This window comes from Thalassophryne amazonica, chromosome 6 (genome assembly GCF_902500255.1).
Source record: "Thalassophryne amazonica chromosome 6, fThaAma1.1, whole genome shotgun sequence".
Lineage (NCBI taxonomy): Eukaryota > Metazoa > Chordata > Actinopteri > Batrachoidiformes > Batrachoididae > Thalassophryne > Thalassophryne amazonica.
Window position 1 is genome coordinate 24,914,684 of NC_047108.1, and position 17,363 is coordinate 24,932,046.

The 17,363-nt window shown below is 39.1% G+C and overlaps 1 protein-coding gene across 1 annotated transcript in view; it reads right to left on the bottom strand.

Annotated features, from left to right (window-relative positions):
* Positions 1 to 5,567, bottom strand: part of nadka (NAD kinase a) — a 118,116-nt gene extending 112,549 nt beyond the window's left edge. Inside the window, exons 1-2 of the mRNA XM_034171904.1 lie at positions 5,429 to 5,567; positions 2,228 to 2,393 (exon numbers count right to left, since the gene is read on the bottom strand). Coding sequence (XP_034027795.1) covers positions 2,228 to 2,379 — 152 coding nt within the window. The 5' untranslated portion in view covers positions 2,380 to 2,393; positions 5,429 to 5,567. The remainder of the gene's footprint in view (positions 1 to 2,227; positions 2,394 to 5,428) is intronic.
* Between the last annotated feature and the right edge of the window lie 11,796 nt (positions 5,568 to 17,363).

The window sequence follows — 17,363 nt, forward strand, 5'->3', positions numbered from 1 at the left end:
GACACCAGCTGAAATCTATCAGTAGTTGGAAAGCAATCCTGCCCCTTGTCAGTGCAAATTAATATCGGCTGGTTCTGTCTCAACTAATGACCTATAAAAAGGTGTCTCATTACCAAGGTGTCACAGAAGAAACATCTGTCATAATGGGTAAAAGCAAATAGCACTCTTGAGATCGTCACAACCTTATTGTTGCAAGACATACTGATGACACCGGTTACAGAAGGAATTATAAACTTATGAATGTTACAGTGAGCACTGTTGGGGCCATTAACTCAGAAGTAGCAAGAACATTATTTCACCATAAACAGGCCACAACCAGATGTCCCTTGCAAGATTTCTGACTTAAAAATAATTATAAGAAGAGTTGCACAAGAGCCAAGAGCCGCTTCAGAAAGACCTAGAATTACCAGGTACAACTGTTTCAAAGAAAACAATAAGTAATGAACTCAACCACCATGGCCTGTATGCACGCTGTTCTTCAGCATCTGGCAATGGCAAACTTCATAAAATTGTACCAAGACATGCTTGATAAATATCTACCAGGATGATGAAAATGAAACGACGGTGGACATTTCAGCAAGACAATGATTCCAAAGCACACAACCAAGGAAAGTCTCAGCTGGTTTCAGAGAATGAAAATAAAGATGTTAGACTGGACCAGCCAATGACATGACATGAATCCAATAGAAGATCTATGGAAAGAAGAAAAGGTCCACAGAACCTTCAAGAATTGAAGACAGTTTGTATGGAGAGTAGTTTCTCCATAGAGGAGGCACATTCAATAAGCACATTCAATATTTTTTCCCTGTGTCATTTTACATTACTGCACAACTTAATTTCTGTATGTATTTGTTTCTTTGCATCTAAGGATTACATCTGGTGAAAATGTCATATCAATAGCACCTTCTGAAATATATTTACTTAGAACAATGGTGATGTATTCAATATGTATTTTACCCACTGCATATTTTATTAATCAACCATTACACGTATCACCAACTATTAACCATTTAAGTGTTTTGTTTTTTTTGACAATTTTTTTTATTTAGGCTTCTTAATTTGGAATGATTTCTATTTTGTTTTGTTGTTCTTATTAGTTTTGCAAATAAAGAGTGTTGTCAAATAAAAATTAAAACCATAATTGTCATTTTTAATAATACCGAGAAGAAAACTAAAACAAGTGAAACGTGAAGCGGAATGTTTAGAGAAACACAAAGATTTCCTTCCTTTTAGCACTGTTGCTAAAAACAAAAACCACAACCCTTGCAACATTTAGTGGTGACACGAATTTCAGCCTTTACAGAATCAACTCAAAAACATTTCTGCTAAAACTGGAAGGAGTGTTTGAGCATTTCTCAAATGCCTGCAGTGATGAAACATTTGTGTCATGTTTCAACACAACCACAAGCATCACAGCACCCAACAGTAAGTCCGTCAGCTAATTGCGTGGTTGCAGTTTGCTGTGCTGTAGCAGTATAACAGTGGCATGCCTACATATGTTCTCTGAGGTTCAATAGCTGAGTGAATATTGACATAGCTGCAAACTGATTACAGGTCTCTGATTCTCTGAAAGGCCGATGTCTGATGGCCTCAGGTGCGGCAGCATGTTGCACAGCCAGGCATTTGAAATAGAGTCAGAATCCAGGAGCATGCCATAACCCTGTGTGTGTTTCTTTTAAGAATTGGAGGTAAAGTTAAAGTACAGTTTTGTTCAAAATAAAATAACTCTTAAAATAGATTTCATTTCCATACACACAAATTCATTGGGAGCCCTGCACATTCTATGCCACATCAAAACATGAAGAAAAATGTATCAAATATGCTACTACTTTACAGAAAGTGAAGAAAAAGGATTAGGCTGTTCAAAACAGTGTCTGCATTTGTAATTCTGAAATGTTTAATGCAGTATTTAGTTAAATCTTTAAATTCAAGCTAAAAGTCTGTCTGCACTACAAGCACATCTAGATTGTTTCATTTCAAATCCAGTGTAGTATACAGATGCAATATTACAAAAGTTTAGTCACAGTTTGAAAAACTCATGGGTGTGACTAACTTTTCATATTCACTAACTAGCATGCCACAAGCCTGCCAGTGAAAGGCTAATTATGTGTAATAGATCTTATTTAATGTCCTTAAAAAAATAACATAATTGCCAATATGAGTGAAGACAGCCTTCGACTCCTTCAAGCATTCTGCAGATTCCACATAATGACTGCTGCAGGCCTACCTGTACTCAGAGAAGCTGGGAGTTGAGGAGGTGCTCAGACTACGGATCTTTCTGTTGCGGAGAGCCAGGTGGCGGCCAGAAACCTCCATTCCATCACAGGTGGAGCAGCAGTATGGGACTGCTTCCATTTCAAAGTCCTGTCCTCCGTCCATCTCATACAGTCATGCTGCAAAGAAGGTCAGTGGACATACTCATGATTCATGATGCTGCAGACAAGCACTTTTCCATCTGATGCAGATGCCTGAAGTGCTTTACAATGATTACTCACATTCATAAATGCTCACCGGGAGAATTAAGTAACTTGTTCAAGGGCACGTGTTCAGCTCAAATACACTGGATGATTTCCCCCAAAAAACTAAGAACCTGCTAATGAATAAGCCTGACAGTCATATGTACATATTTATAGAAACACATTCAAGACCAGATAAGTATTGGGATCTGGATTTTTTTTATTTTAGGACTCTGAAATATTTTAACCCAAAAGTGCTATAAAAAATAGAGTTACATCTGTTAAAAGTGAAACAGACATTCACTCAATGGTGAATGACTGTATTGTAAGAAACAGGCTGACAAAGACTTGGTAACTACGGCCAACCCCATTTTTTAAGACCTCCATATCTCAAAAACTATTAAACTAATAAAGACAGAAGCCTAAAATTTTATTGGGTGTAAAATAGCAACATTTCTAGAAAATTCAAAGCAAACCTGAGATGGTTAGGTGTGGGACATCTGTTGATTTGGCATGGAATGACTCAACAGAAACAAGCAGTCATACATTACATCACACAGATGAATTCAATCAATTTTTTTTTTTTATATAGCGCCAAATCACAACAAACAGTTGCCCCAAGGCGCTTTATATTGTAAGGCAAGGCCATACAATAATTATGTAAAACCCCAATAGCTATACGTAGGGCTGAAATTACATTTTGAATTGATGATCTCAAACACTTTATCTGGTTTCAAAATATTTTTTAACCAGATCACCACGCACACAGAGTACAAACCTCCACCAACACTAGCTTCCAATTCCACAAAATTTTACCTTGGAAAAAAATTTCAAAGGTCAAAGTCCTATCAGAAGTGGCTTTCCATAAGCTAAATTAGATGTGATCAAATGTATTTAGTTTAAGCACTTGAATCAAAGTAGTTTTTTTTCATGGTGTTGTCAGGTTGTTGGGGTTTTTTTTCAACTTTGTCGGTTTCTGAAATCTTTTTCAGATAGTTTTCACAGAATGTTGGTTACCTCTGCTATACACAATTTGTCATTATTTTTTGACACTTGGCTTCCGAATGATAACTGGAAGACAGACAAACAGGCATAAAATCAGAACCTTCATCCAATTTTAGTGGTGTAGGTAAATCCAAAACAGAAAAATGAGAGCGACTGAGGCACTTTTGATTGAGATATAATGCAAAATGTACACCAAATGGGATTTTCAATTTTAAATTCAAATGTCCACAAAATCCACAATTCAGATCATACCAGGATCAAACTTTGTCTAGGTGATAGTGAGTGCCAGTGTGCACCTCACTCTCAAATATGAGAGTGATTGGGGCATGTTTAAGATATAATGTAAATATACATTAAACAGGGTTTTCAGTTTTAAATTTAAATGGCCACAGAATCTGTAATCTAGATCAGATCCGGATCAAACTTTAGTCGATAAAGGATGCCACCCTACATAACACTCTCAAATATGAAAGAAATTTTATCTTTTTTGACAGAGTTATGAATTTATGAAAATTCATTCAATGTTAAAAATTGGGATTTTTCCCATTTTCCAAGATTTTTCCTGACTTTGAACTTGAGCATATGACCTTGAAAATTTAATCAGTTCTGGCCTATCAGGATATGAATAATCAGTAAAAATTTCATAACGATGTATGAAAAATGGTGGGTTCCAGGCTGCTCACAAACAGACAAACAAAAACAGACAGACAAACAGGGGCGAAAACATAACCTCCTCCAACTTCGTTAGTGGAGGTAATTATCTATGGTTGCAATGACTGCCATATTTGCATTTTATACTTATACTATACTAGAAAATGCTTAACATGACTGAGATTCTAACTTGGAGCCTTCGGGTCAGATGTTGAACACTCTACCAACTCCACCACAGCATCACATCAACTTAAAGTTATCATACATTCCACATACAAATGTCTATGGGATACACTACAACCCCAAAGGATAATTAACATTGTTACATACAGATAGTATTTGGTGATATCAATACGACGACGGATACAGCTGCAATGGCCATTCGATTAATTGATAATCAACTATTAAATTAATCACCAAGTCTTTTCATCATCAATTAAATGTTTTGACTAATTCTTGAAAACGAAAGGGTTTTTTTTATTTCAGTTTCTCAAATGTGAATATTTTGTAGGTTATTTCCTCCTCTCTGATAACAACCTTAATACCTTTGGACTGTGGACAAAACAAAATATTTGAGGACATCATCCTGGGTTTTGAGAAACACAGACATTTATCATAATTTTCTCTCAGTTTGTGGCTCAAACAGCTAATTGATTAACCAAGAAAAAGAGTATTTGAATATGAAATGAATGGTTTGCTGCAGTTCTATGTACAGACACCCACATGTCAGTTTTTCAGTCTTTTTAGGTTAAGGTTACTTTATGTTATACATGTTACATTTTTCAGTGAGTTGTAATAAAGTAACTGATTACATGACCACTAAAAACGGGGTCACGTGACAGCAACTGGAAATATAACCACTGATTTTCGTCATCATATTAGAAAGTTTGAAAGACAGGGGGAAAAACTGTTAAAAAAAAAAAAAAAAAAAAGGAGGAATTATGCAAATTGAAGAAAGCATCTGATCAGTCCAAATATGACAGCTTACGGGCTCTTTGATATGTAGATTTTACGGCTAAACTCAACTGAACCATTACAACTAGATGCTAATAACGTTATTGTTTTGACTGTTGTAAAGGGACGGCGTTAACTAGCGTCACGACAACGTTATAATTAAATCAACACTTGCACTGTGTAATAGTTTTGTAAAACAGAAATGTATAGACGTCTGTTTAAAAACTAAAAACATTCAGAAATATAAATTACTGAGCGACGACGGTGAAGTTACCACTAAGATATGGTAAAGCTAACGAGCGCTAGACTCGTACACAACAGCAACATTAACTACATTTATCCATTTCTGAACTCATCACTACCTTTTACCCTCGGCGTTATCACGGACAAGACGATTGTAGAACATCAGCGGTAATTAAATGAAAAATTACAACATTTTCTTTTTCAAAATGTCAGGAGTCAACTCAGTGCTTCCTAATCCCGGGACTCTGGCCAATCAGAGCCGCGATCCTCACTGACGTCATGTTGACCGACTCCACCGCTGAGGGTTTATTATTATTATTATTATTATTATTATTATTATTATTATTATTACTGATTGAAAAGTCGCACAACACATACAGTGCATTTACATAACTGAACAAAAAATTGCCAAGGGGTAACAATAATAAACATAAATTAAATAAAATGACAAATTTAGGTATAGTTCATACAGTGTATCCATGCTGATAATGTTTTTACAGGCTTTGTACAGGGTTCAATACTGTTCATATGTCAAATTCTTATAAAAGACAGAGAATATGTTTTTTTTATTTACATTTGTGCATGTAAAATTTTGTCATGATAATGAGTAGATTAATAATATAAACTTCATTTTCTATTGTATTGTCTTTTGCAAAAAAAAAAACAAAAACCTGAAAATAATACGTTCATAAATCAATCTATAGTTTTATAGAAGTGGGTTGTTATGAAATGGGTCATGTCCTTCCAAAAGTTCTTGGTAAATGAGCAATGTCAAAGAAGATGTGGTACATTTTCTGGGAGAGAGGAACAAAATGAATATGTATATATATCTTTTTAAAATCTGCTCAAGAAATGCTTTGCAGGGTAGAATTTGTGAATAATTTTGAAAGAGATTTCTTTAGTTTTGTTTGTTATGAAATATTTATGAGGTAATGCCCATTTTTTTTCCAATTAACATTACAAGCAAATTGTCTCCAGTAGGAAATGACATGAGGTTTCAAAGCAATTTCACGTTGATCGTATAGCTTTGTTATTTTTACGTAGTGAAGAAAAACATATTTTTCCACAGGAGGTTTCACTCAATATTGGGGGGAAACCGGACTTTGATTAGAAGAACCTCTGCATAGCATTTTAACACCACTAGGAATAACAGTCCCTGTCTCCTTTTGAAAAATCCTCTTTGAACTGCAGTCCTCGGTCCTTCCGGTAGGTGGAGCCCTTGGCCGCCTTGCACACAGCATCCCTGCAAACACGGGAGATGAACTGGAGAATGGTGGGTCTGGTTCTTGTGCTGTTGTTGTTGTTAGCTTGCCGCTTACTGCCAATCTGATGAACAGTGTCTATAGTATCAACAAAGACAGATTGACAAATCAGTGTCTATAGTATCAACAAAGACAGATTGACAAATCTGTATCACAACAAGGCGAGTGTCTTCGTTTTCAGATTCAGTGACTCCCAGGGGCGTAGGTTTGCATATGGACCATAGGGACAAGTCACAACCATTATTTTGGGATGGCAAAATAGTCCCTACCAATATTTAGCATTTTTGTTTATATAACACAATTATTCACTTTTTTTTTTTTTTTGCGAACTCGATACTATAATTTTAGTCGTCACGTTTTGTGTTTTCGACGTGCCAGAATGACAGGGTTACCCATGTTGCAATTTCATTGGCTCACGTTCTTCTCACATGGCCGTAAACAAAGCGCATCTCGTGGCAGGCAGTGCTTCATTTGTAAAGTGGGAGGTCCCGGAGTGCAGAGGATGGGTGGCTCCGGTGCAGTGTTGCCAGATGTACGATAATTATCGTATTTGTACGATAGTTTTGCCCTCTGTACGATGTACGATCAATAATGGGAAAAAATCCAATATGTACGATAATTTCAGTTGGTTGCCCAAACACGCATCTCTCTCTGACACCCAAGAATCAGTTTGCAGGCGTTGCACTCAGGCGGCATCAAAGACACACCACACACAGCTTTGGCCGCCCGGGACAACGTCATTTGAAAGCCCGCCCCCTCTCCATACAAAGTAATGAGTTCCCATCCAATCTGTGCCGTGACAGGAAGATTCCCCAACCAACATCTTTTTTTTTTAACTTTATTTCAACAAATGCAACAACAAACGAACAAAACACAAGAGCAAAGAGATATACAAGAAAAATAAAAAAAAGTTCAAGTTCCTTATGGAGGTGTCAACATTTTTTCTGTGTTCAACAAAATCTGCACAAGTGGCCATAGCATCGGATGACGACAGCGACCTCGAGGTTGAATTCGACTCTTTCTAGTCTGGTAATTAACACGTTTGTGTCCCTTCACAGAAAAAAAAAATCTTTCTAGTAGTGCGTTCTAGTTTCCCCATTACTATAATTACTGTTTAAAAATGTGACAAATTCTTTGGAAATTAAAAAAAAAAAAAAAAACGCTAAAATAGCTACGTTGTATGCGTTTTGTTTGTGTACGATCATTTCTCCCAAAATACGATAATTTTGAGGTTTTGGTACGATAGTTTCATATTTCATATCTGGCAACACTGCTCCGGTACAGAAAAACAAGAAGGGCGGGGTGGAGGGCTTGCGAACAATGCTGTGCGCCACACTTAAAATAAACTGCACACCCACACACACCTTCACAAATGACACTAACATCCTGCCTTTTCCTCAAAAATTACTACATTTATGTTTGCTGTCTGTCTCTGTACTTTTTTTTGCCACTTTTGCGCTCTTTTTCATACTTTTGCCTCGTTTCAAAAGTCACCGAACGCACTTTACCGTAATATATGCAACATATAGCATACTGTTGGAAAGCACGGGTTCTTGGCTTGCTGTCAGTGTTAAATTTTTCAGAGTGAGGGCTTACATGAGAACTTACGGTAATGAGAATCAGCGGCGCATTAGTGTGAAACTTCCATGTTTTTCCTCTGCGTTATGACATCACAGGCTTCGTTTACCATAATACACCATATATATCATTGGAAATCCCTTTTTTTTTAAATTAGGTTGCCAGATACCTACAACTGCATTATTGATGAAGAGAATAAATTATACATCTTGGTTGCAAAAACGTTTTTTTTTTTTTTTGTTAGCTCCACAAGTATTTTTTTGTTGTCTTGTTCTCTCAGGTGTAGGCCTATCGAATAGATTCGTGATTTTGGGTGCAATTTTGTTATTTAAGCTATTTATTTGTTTGCCTACACGCTTAATATTGTAAATAAAGTGTTAAATTATTCAGCATTATGTCGTCATATGTTATGTATTATGCTGTACTTGTGCGTCTAATGGTATGAGTGGGTTAGGGGGTGGTGGTGGTGGGCAGGGGGGCCGGGGGGGGGTATTGTCCCTACCAAAGCTGAGACCAAACCTACGCCCTTGGTGACTCCTACGAGCTTTAGGTTCCATCTTCTTGTGTATGATTCCTAATCATCCATTCTTCGCTGTGCTTGTTTAATAGGCTGTTCTAATGAGTCAACCCATTTTTCCAGATTACCCATTTTAGTGGTGACAGCCCGAAGGTCGTCAGCCATTGCATCCACCTTGTTGTTGAGATCAGCAATTTTGTCTTCAATATTGTCCGATCTGTTGTTGATGAGTAGTGCTATGTTGGTAAGCTGGGTGCAGATATCATTAGTAGAAGATGAAGTGATGACATCTTGCATCTCTTTCTTGGGTGCAGGTGATTTACTTGGAGTTAGCGGCAGTGGCGGAAAGTCCTCCTCCGAGAAGCAGGTTTCCATGTTGTTTCCTTGAACATAGTCATGCCCACCGCTGGCTAGCACACTTGCAGATCCGACGTTAGCATCTTCGACGATGGTTGAATGTTCAGGTTTTCTAACCAATCACTGTATCCATGAGCTGAAAAAAATAACTGAAGAATGCCTAGATAAAAGTAAGGCACTTTCTAAATTAGCTTTTCACAGTTTTATCCAAAATATGGTGCAGAGCGTTGAAAAGTTAGACCGCCATCTTGAACCACCCCCACCACTGAGGGGTTGTGGATATCTTGGACAGTCTATGGTTAATATATATATATATATATATATATATATATATATATATATATATACGTGTGTCTATATATATATAGGATGCAAGGCGGAGAGGCAGGACGGAGAGAGACATGTACTACGCCCGCTATACAGTTAAGTAACGGACGTGTCCCAGACTGCTCGTGTATGTGCGCATTGCTGAGATCGTGCTTGTCCGTGAGCCCTCCCTTTACTCTGTACAGATTGCTGGGCACAGAGGCACCGGGAAGGGGAGATCTGGACCGCGGATGGGGGTGCAGAGGACGGAGAGGACAAGACGCATGGGCAGCTCCCGTCAAGAATAGTGGAAGCCTGACCCAAGCCCCGGGACCATTCGGATGTTTACAGAGTACTATCCAAAAAAGAGGAATAACCCTTCAGTTCCCACCTGTCCCGCCCAATTCCATGCGGAGCCTTTTTTTTAAAGTAAGATCCCCTTGTGATTTTCTTTGATTGGGGCTTTGATCTTTTTTTTTTCATTTGTTTTTATCAGTTGCGGACATTTTATACTGACATTTTATTGCCTTGGCTAAATACTTATTTTATTTGTGAATAAACTGCTTCCAATTTTGTAAACTGTCTTGGACTGTTTCTTAGGAGTTGTATTTGGTGATCAAAAGACCCTGAAAGGCGGCTCATTAAAAGCCTGCTAACGAGTCTTTCATTGGATTCAGGTGTTTTGGAGCAGGGATACAACTAAGAGTGTCAGGAAGGTAGATCTCTTGGACCAAACTTGGGCACCCCTGTACTAGACCATCACCTCCCCCGAAACATATATAAACACATACTGTCTGCCACAACATGAGATACTAGTCTGATCCTTAATTAATTTCATTATGAAGTTAAGTTACAGATGGGAAATAATCAGGGGTGAAAGTAAAAGCTTCACGCGCTTGCATCATATTCAAGATATTAACATTGAACACTGCTTTGAACTCATCTGCGGTGCCACTTTTACCCAGCGCTTCTCCATGAAAATTTCAAATAAAATAAATAAAACGGGCAGTTATGTCGGTACTGAAATTTTCCCCTGTTAACTCTGATCATGTGTGCTGGGCTCCAGCGGGATCTGAAAGCACTACTTTGGCATATGGAGTATATACAGTGGTGGGCAAAGATAACCAAAAAATTAACTTCTGTCAGGTTTGACCTCAACTGGACATACAAGAAATGACACTTGAGACAAGAACTCAGACAGAGTTGTGATGTCTTTAGTGAGCTTTGCAAAGGGGAGACGCAGCAGAGCTTGCTATGTGCAGTTCCAACTGTGACATCCTCCGTGAGGCTCTTTTATTGTGTGTAAAAAACAAAGATAAGTGTGGGGGCTACATGAGTCCACAGGCATGTGGTTACAACATGTGCTATTAGTCATATGCAGATACGTATGCAATCAACTGAAACATTCTGATCTTAGGTACAGAGTGAGTGGTTTTGCTGAAGTTTGCTAAATGTCAAACCGCAAACAGGCTGACCTGTAGCTGGGCTATCTATCTGGGAATATCTGAGAGAAACAGTTTGCAGAATTTAAGATACAAAAGGAACAATATAAACGAGCAGATGTAATAAAAGATAATAAATGATAACATGTTTGTACAGTACATTTTATCTAACAACTTCATTAACAGATAATCAGATACCTGAAAAGTTAACTGTGATAAAGATAAAATGATAACCCAAAAATGTATCGGAAGTTACAGATAACTGATACATTCCAGTATTGTCTCTGGTACATTTGCAACTACTAACAAGCTGATTTTGAGTTTTAACACCACGATCGCTTCTGGTTGCATCAAAAGTGACAACAGACCCAAACAATGAGCCAGCACTTCTGTCTTTGAACATCTTGCCCCCTGCTGGAAGCTCCTGTTTACTACATGGCTTCCAGCACAGAAGCAAGCTGAAAGGAGCCACGAAGCTCAACTCTCTACTCAGTCACAACGCTGCAGTCAGGTGGAGGTCTTGGAAAATAAAGCAATGCTGAGTTATGGTTTGGTGTATAAATAAATGAATACTGAGAGAATAACTCCATTAATGTCAATTCTGTCATTTGTACAAAGTTAAAATATAACATATCTTTTAATGTTGAATAATGCACTAATTCTGAAGTTTTGTAACAAACACAGACAGATCGCAAAGGATTCTGGGTAAAATGTGCGTCCGGTAACACTGATTTGGTTGAGTCATTCATTATGTAAACCAACACGTTAATGTGACATGTGTCGTGTGTTGATGTTTACAGATAAATGTGGTTTGTAAAATATAAAAGCCAAGTTGTAATTAGATAACCGTCTGATATAACTGGCGTCAAAAATAAATAGAACACTGTCATGATCTAATGGTGCCAGACGTTCAGTACTTAAGATGGGTTTACACTGTGTGAGTTTTGGCCCTTTTTCAGCTGATTTTTCATTTGTGCAAGAATTTTTTGGATCGCACTGAGTTTCAGGTTAATTGCACGTCCTGCATCATTTAGTATACATGGAGTAACGAGCTGCGTTTAACATCTAATGACCACCTCCTGATCGGCGATTGTATGGTCAGATGAAAATCAAACCTGTTTGATATTCTGGTCGGCCATCGTATCCCACTGCATCCAACCTCACACTGTGCATGTGCAAACACCGCAGACCTGTCTTGTAATGTTTTTGTTGTTGTTTTTTAACTTTGATGTCTCCCATCGAGAGTTTTTGTAAATTAAGTTTGAAAAAAAAAGCTTCTGTTTACGTTTTGCTTCTGGAAACACGAGTCCAACGTGTGGTTTTTGAACGTACAATGTGTGTGAGAACATAAATTGTGCGCTCTGAACTTTTACACTGTGCGGTTCTGTAGTACAGTTTGAGCTGGAACCGAGTACAGTGATTGAAAATATCAGCCCAGCTTCAGGGCGAATACTGCCATGAACACTACTGGCCAGTAGATGGCAGTAGAGACCTTGAAAACTTGCCAAAACAAAATTCCAGATAATCTGTGTCTGCTACATAAGATGCGTGGAATTTAATAAACGCAAACACAATAACAACATCTATACACCCAGAGAATATATTCATGAGAGTTTTAGGCACTAGAGTTTAATGCTGTTGTCCGTTGAGCCTGATCAGTTCTCCTTTGCCTGCAGAGGATAGAGCGATTTCTTCTAGAAGCAGCTCTCCTCTATTTTGCAGAGGGTAGCAGAGCTGCTGATTAATATCACTTTGAGCAGATGGAATCCCTTAATCAGTGAAATCACCTGGTGGAGTCAGTGGCTGCAAAGAAAACCTGCACCCTCTTGGCCCTTTCTGGAACAAGTTGCCCACCCCTGTTATAGATGGTTAGCAACTGTCGTGTCACCCACCAAATTGAAAGAAAAAGAATTTCCATTCTATGAATTTGCGCTTACAGAATACGAGGTCTGTCAATAAAGTATAGGTCCTTTTTATTTTTTTCAAAACTATATGGATTTCATTCATATGTTTTTACGTCAGACATGCTTGAACCCTCGTGCGCATGCGTGAGTTTTTCCACGCCTGTGGGTGACGTCATTCGCCTGTGAGCACTCCTTGTGGGAGGAGTCGTCCAGCCCCTCGTCGGAATTCCTTTGTCTGAGAACTTGCTGAGAGACTGGCGCGTTGTTTGATCAAAATTTTTTCTAAACCTGTGAGACACATCGAAGTGGACACGGTTCGAAAAATTAAGCTGGTTTTCAGTGAAAATTTTAACGGCTGATGAGAGATTTTGAGGTGATACTGTCGCTTTAAGGACTTCCCACGGTGCGAGACGTCGTGCAGCACTCTCAGCCGCCGTCGTCAGCCTGTTCAAGCTGAAAACCTCCACATTTCAGGCTCTATTGATCCAGGACGTCGTGAGAGAACAGAGAAGTTTCAGAAGAAGTCGGTTTCAGCATTTTATCCGGATATTCCACTGTTAAAGGAGATTTTTTTAATGAAAGACGTGCGACGCTCCGCCACAGGAAAAACACCTCTGTTGGAAGCCTTAAGGACAAGTTGGAACATGTCCTGCTGTTAAACAATTTCTCATACACTCACTCCACTGAAAGGCATCAAAAGCCGCCTGGATTTTACAAATGGTTATCAACACGGAGGTGTTTTTCCTGTGCCGCCGCACCGCGTCGGCTGCGTCCCGACGCGCGGACCCGTCCGCACGTCTTTCATTAAAAAAATCTCCTTTAACAGTGGAATATCCGGATAAAATGCTGAAACCGACTTCTTCTGAAACTTCTCTGTTCTCTCACGACGTCCTGGATCAATAGAGCCTGAAATGTGGAGGTTTTCAGCTTGAACAGGCTGACGACGGCGGCTGAGAGCGCTGAGCGACGTCTCGCACCGTGGGAAGTCCTTAAAGCAACAGTATCACCTCCGTTAAAATTTTCACTGAAAACCAGCTTAATTTTTCGAACCGTGTCCACTTCAATGTGTCTCACAGGTTTAGAGAAAATTTTGATCAAACAACGCGCCAGTCTCTCAGCAACTTCTCAGACAAAGGAATTCCGACGAGGGGCTGGACGACTCCTCCCACAAGGAGTGCTCACAGGCGAATGACGTCACGACAGGCGTGGAAAAACTCACGCATGCGCACGAGGGTTCAAGCATGTCTGACGTAAAAACATATGAATGAAATCCATATAGTTTTTGAAAAAAATAAAAAGGACCTATACTTTATTGACAGCCCTCGTATCTCAGGATTGAAATCCTAATGTGAAGCAAAAACCAGGGGCTAATTAAAAGGGATAAATTTAGACTTAAGAAAGTGAGACTTCTAATTGAATCGCTAAACAAATGGTGCGATATATATAAAATAAATAATTTTATAACTTTTTTCAGCAATTTTAGTAATTTCCCCACATCATTAATATCTCACTCTGTAATTCTTTGTCAGCTTGTTGCAGCAGGGGAATGCTGCACAAAATGGAATTTTCAGATCACTTTAACCCAAGTTTCAGTCAGCACATCATCTATTTCTATTAAATCTAATGCCTGACAACGCATAATAACTCTAAGCAAGATGGCAGCTGCCTGGCAACAGTTCAAGGGCTGCACCCACCATCTAGTGGATTAAATAGAAATCAATGTTTTTTGCAGGCTGTCCCTGGAAGTGGTCAAATCCTACAATATCACGCAGGAGTTACATCAAGATTGTGGTTCCCTATTATCCTTTCAGAACACTGCACCACTCTCTGCAGAGCTTTGCAGTTGTAGTTTGTAGTGTGGTGTAAAAACAAAGATAAGTGTGGGGGCTACATGAGTCCACAGGCATGTGGTTACAACATGTGCTATTAGTCATATGCAGATACGTATGCAATCAACTGAAACATTCTGATCTTAGGTACAGAGTGAGTGGTTTTGCTGAAGTTTGCTAAATGTCAAACCGCAAACAGGCTGATAGCTGGGCTATCTATCTGGGAATATCTGAGAGAAACAGTTTGCAGAATTTAAGATACAAAAGGAACAATATAAACGAGCAGATGTAATAAAAGATAATAAATGATAACATGTTTGTACAGTACATTTTATCTAACAACTTCATTAACAGATAATCAGATACCTGAAAAGTTAACTGTGATAAAGATAAAATGATAACCCAAAAATGTATCGGAAGTTACAGATAACTGATACATTCCAGTATTGTCTCTGGTACATTTGCAACTACTAACAAGCTGATTTTGAGTTTTAACACCACGATCGCTTCTGGTTGCATCAAAAGTGACAACAGACCCAAACAATGAGCCAGCACTTCTGTCTTTGAACATCTTGCCCCCTGCTGGAAGCTCCTGTTTACTACATGGCTTCCAGCACAGAAGCAAGCTGAAAGGAGCCACGAAGCTCAACTCTCTACTCAGTCACAACGCTGCAGTCAGGTGGAGGTCTTGGAAAATAAAGCAATGCTGAGTTATGGTTTGGTGTATAAATAAAATGAATACTGAGAGAATAACTCCATTAATGTCAATTCTGTCATTTGTACAAAGTTAAAATATAACATATCTTTTAATGTTGAATAATGCACTAATTCTGAAGTTTTGTAACAAACACAGACAGATCGCAAAGGATTCTGGGTAAAATGTGCGTCCGGTAACACTGATTTGGTTGAGTCATTCATTATGTAAACCAACACGTTAATGTGACATGTGTCGTGTGTTGATGTTTACAGATAAATGTGGTTTGTAAAATATAAAGCCAAGTTGTAATTAGATAACCGTCTGATATAACTGGCGTCAAAAATAAATAGAACACTGTCATGATCTAATGGTGCCAGACGTTCAGTACTTAAGATGGGTTTACACTGTGTGAGTTTTGGCCCTTTTTCAGCTGATTTTTCATTTGTGCAAGAATTTTTTGGATCGCACTGAGTTTCAGGTTAATTGCACGTCCTGCATCATTTAGTATACATGGAGTAACGAGCTGCGTTTAACATCTAATGACCACCTCCTGATCGGCGATTGTATGGTCAGATGAAAATCAAACCTGTTTGATATTCTGGTCGGCCATCGTATCCCACTGCATCCAACCTCACACTGTGCATGTGCAAACACCGCAGACCTGTCTTGTAATGTTTTTGTTGTTGTTGTTTTTTAACTTTGATGTCTCCCATCGAGAGTTTTTGTAAATTAAGTTTGAAAAAAAAAGCTTCTGTTTACGTTTTGCTTCTGGAAACACGAGTCCAACGTGTGGTTTTTGAACGTACAATGTGTGTGAGAACATAAATTGTGCGCTCTGAACTTTTACACTGTGCGGTTCTGTAGTACAGTTTGAGCTGGAACCGAGTACAGTGATTGAAAATATCAGCCCAGCTTCAGGGCGAATACTGCCATGAACACTACTGGCCAGTAGATGGCAGTAGAGACCTTGAAAACTTGCCAAAACAAAATTCCAGATAATCTGTGTCTGCTACATAAGATGCGTGGAATTTAATAAACGCAAACACAATAACAACATCTATACACCCAGAGAATATATTCATGAGAGTTTTAGGCACTAGAGTTTAATGCTGTTGTCCGTTGAGCCTGATCAGTTCTCCTTTGCCTGCAGAGGATAGAGCGATTTCTTCTAGAAGCAGCTCTCCTCTATTTTGCAGAGGGTAGCAGAGCTGCTGATTAATATCACTTTGAGCAGATGGAATCCCTTAATCAGTGAAATCACCTGGTGGAGTCAGTGGCTGCAAAGAAAACCTGCACCCTCTTGGCCCTTTCTGGAACAAGTTGCCCACCCCTGTTATAGATGGTTAGCAACTGTCGTGTCACCCACCAAATTGAAAGAAAAAGAATTTCCATTCTATGAATTTGCGCTTACAGAATACGAGGTCTGTCAATAAAGTATAGGTCCTTTTTATTTTTTTCAAAAACTATATGGATTTCATTCATATGTTTTTACGTCAGACATGCTTGAACCCTCGTGCGCATGCGTGAGTTTTTCCACGCCTGTGGGTGACGTCATTCGCCTGTGAGCACTCCTTGTGGGAGGAGTCGTCCAGCCCCTCGTCGGAATTCCTTTGTCTGAGAACTTGCTGAGAGACTGGCGCGTTGTTTGATCAAAATTTTTTCTAAACCTGTGAGACACATCGAAGTGGACACGGTTCGAAAAATTAAGCTGGTTTTCAGTGAAAATTTTAACGGCTGATGAGAGATTTTGAGGTGATACTGTCGCTTTAAGGACTTCCCACGGTGCGAGACGTCGTGCAGCACTCTCAGCCGCCGTCGTCAGCCTGTTCAAGCTGAAAACCTCCACATTTCAGGCTCTATTGATCCAGGACGTCGTGAGAGAACAGAGAAGTTTCAGAAGAAGTCGGTTTCAGCATTTTATCCGGATATTCCACTGTTAAAGGAGATTTTTTTAATGAAAGACGTGCGACGCTCCGCCACAGGAAAACACCTCTGTTGGAAGCCTTAAGGACAAGTTGGAACATGTCCTGCTGTTAAACAATTTCTCATACACTCACTCCACTGAAAGGCATCAAAAGCCGCCTGGATTTTACAAATGGTTATCAACACGGAGGTGTTTTTCCTGTGCCGCCGCACCGCGTCGGCTGCGTCCCGACGCGCGG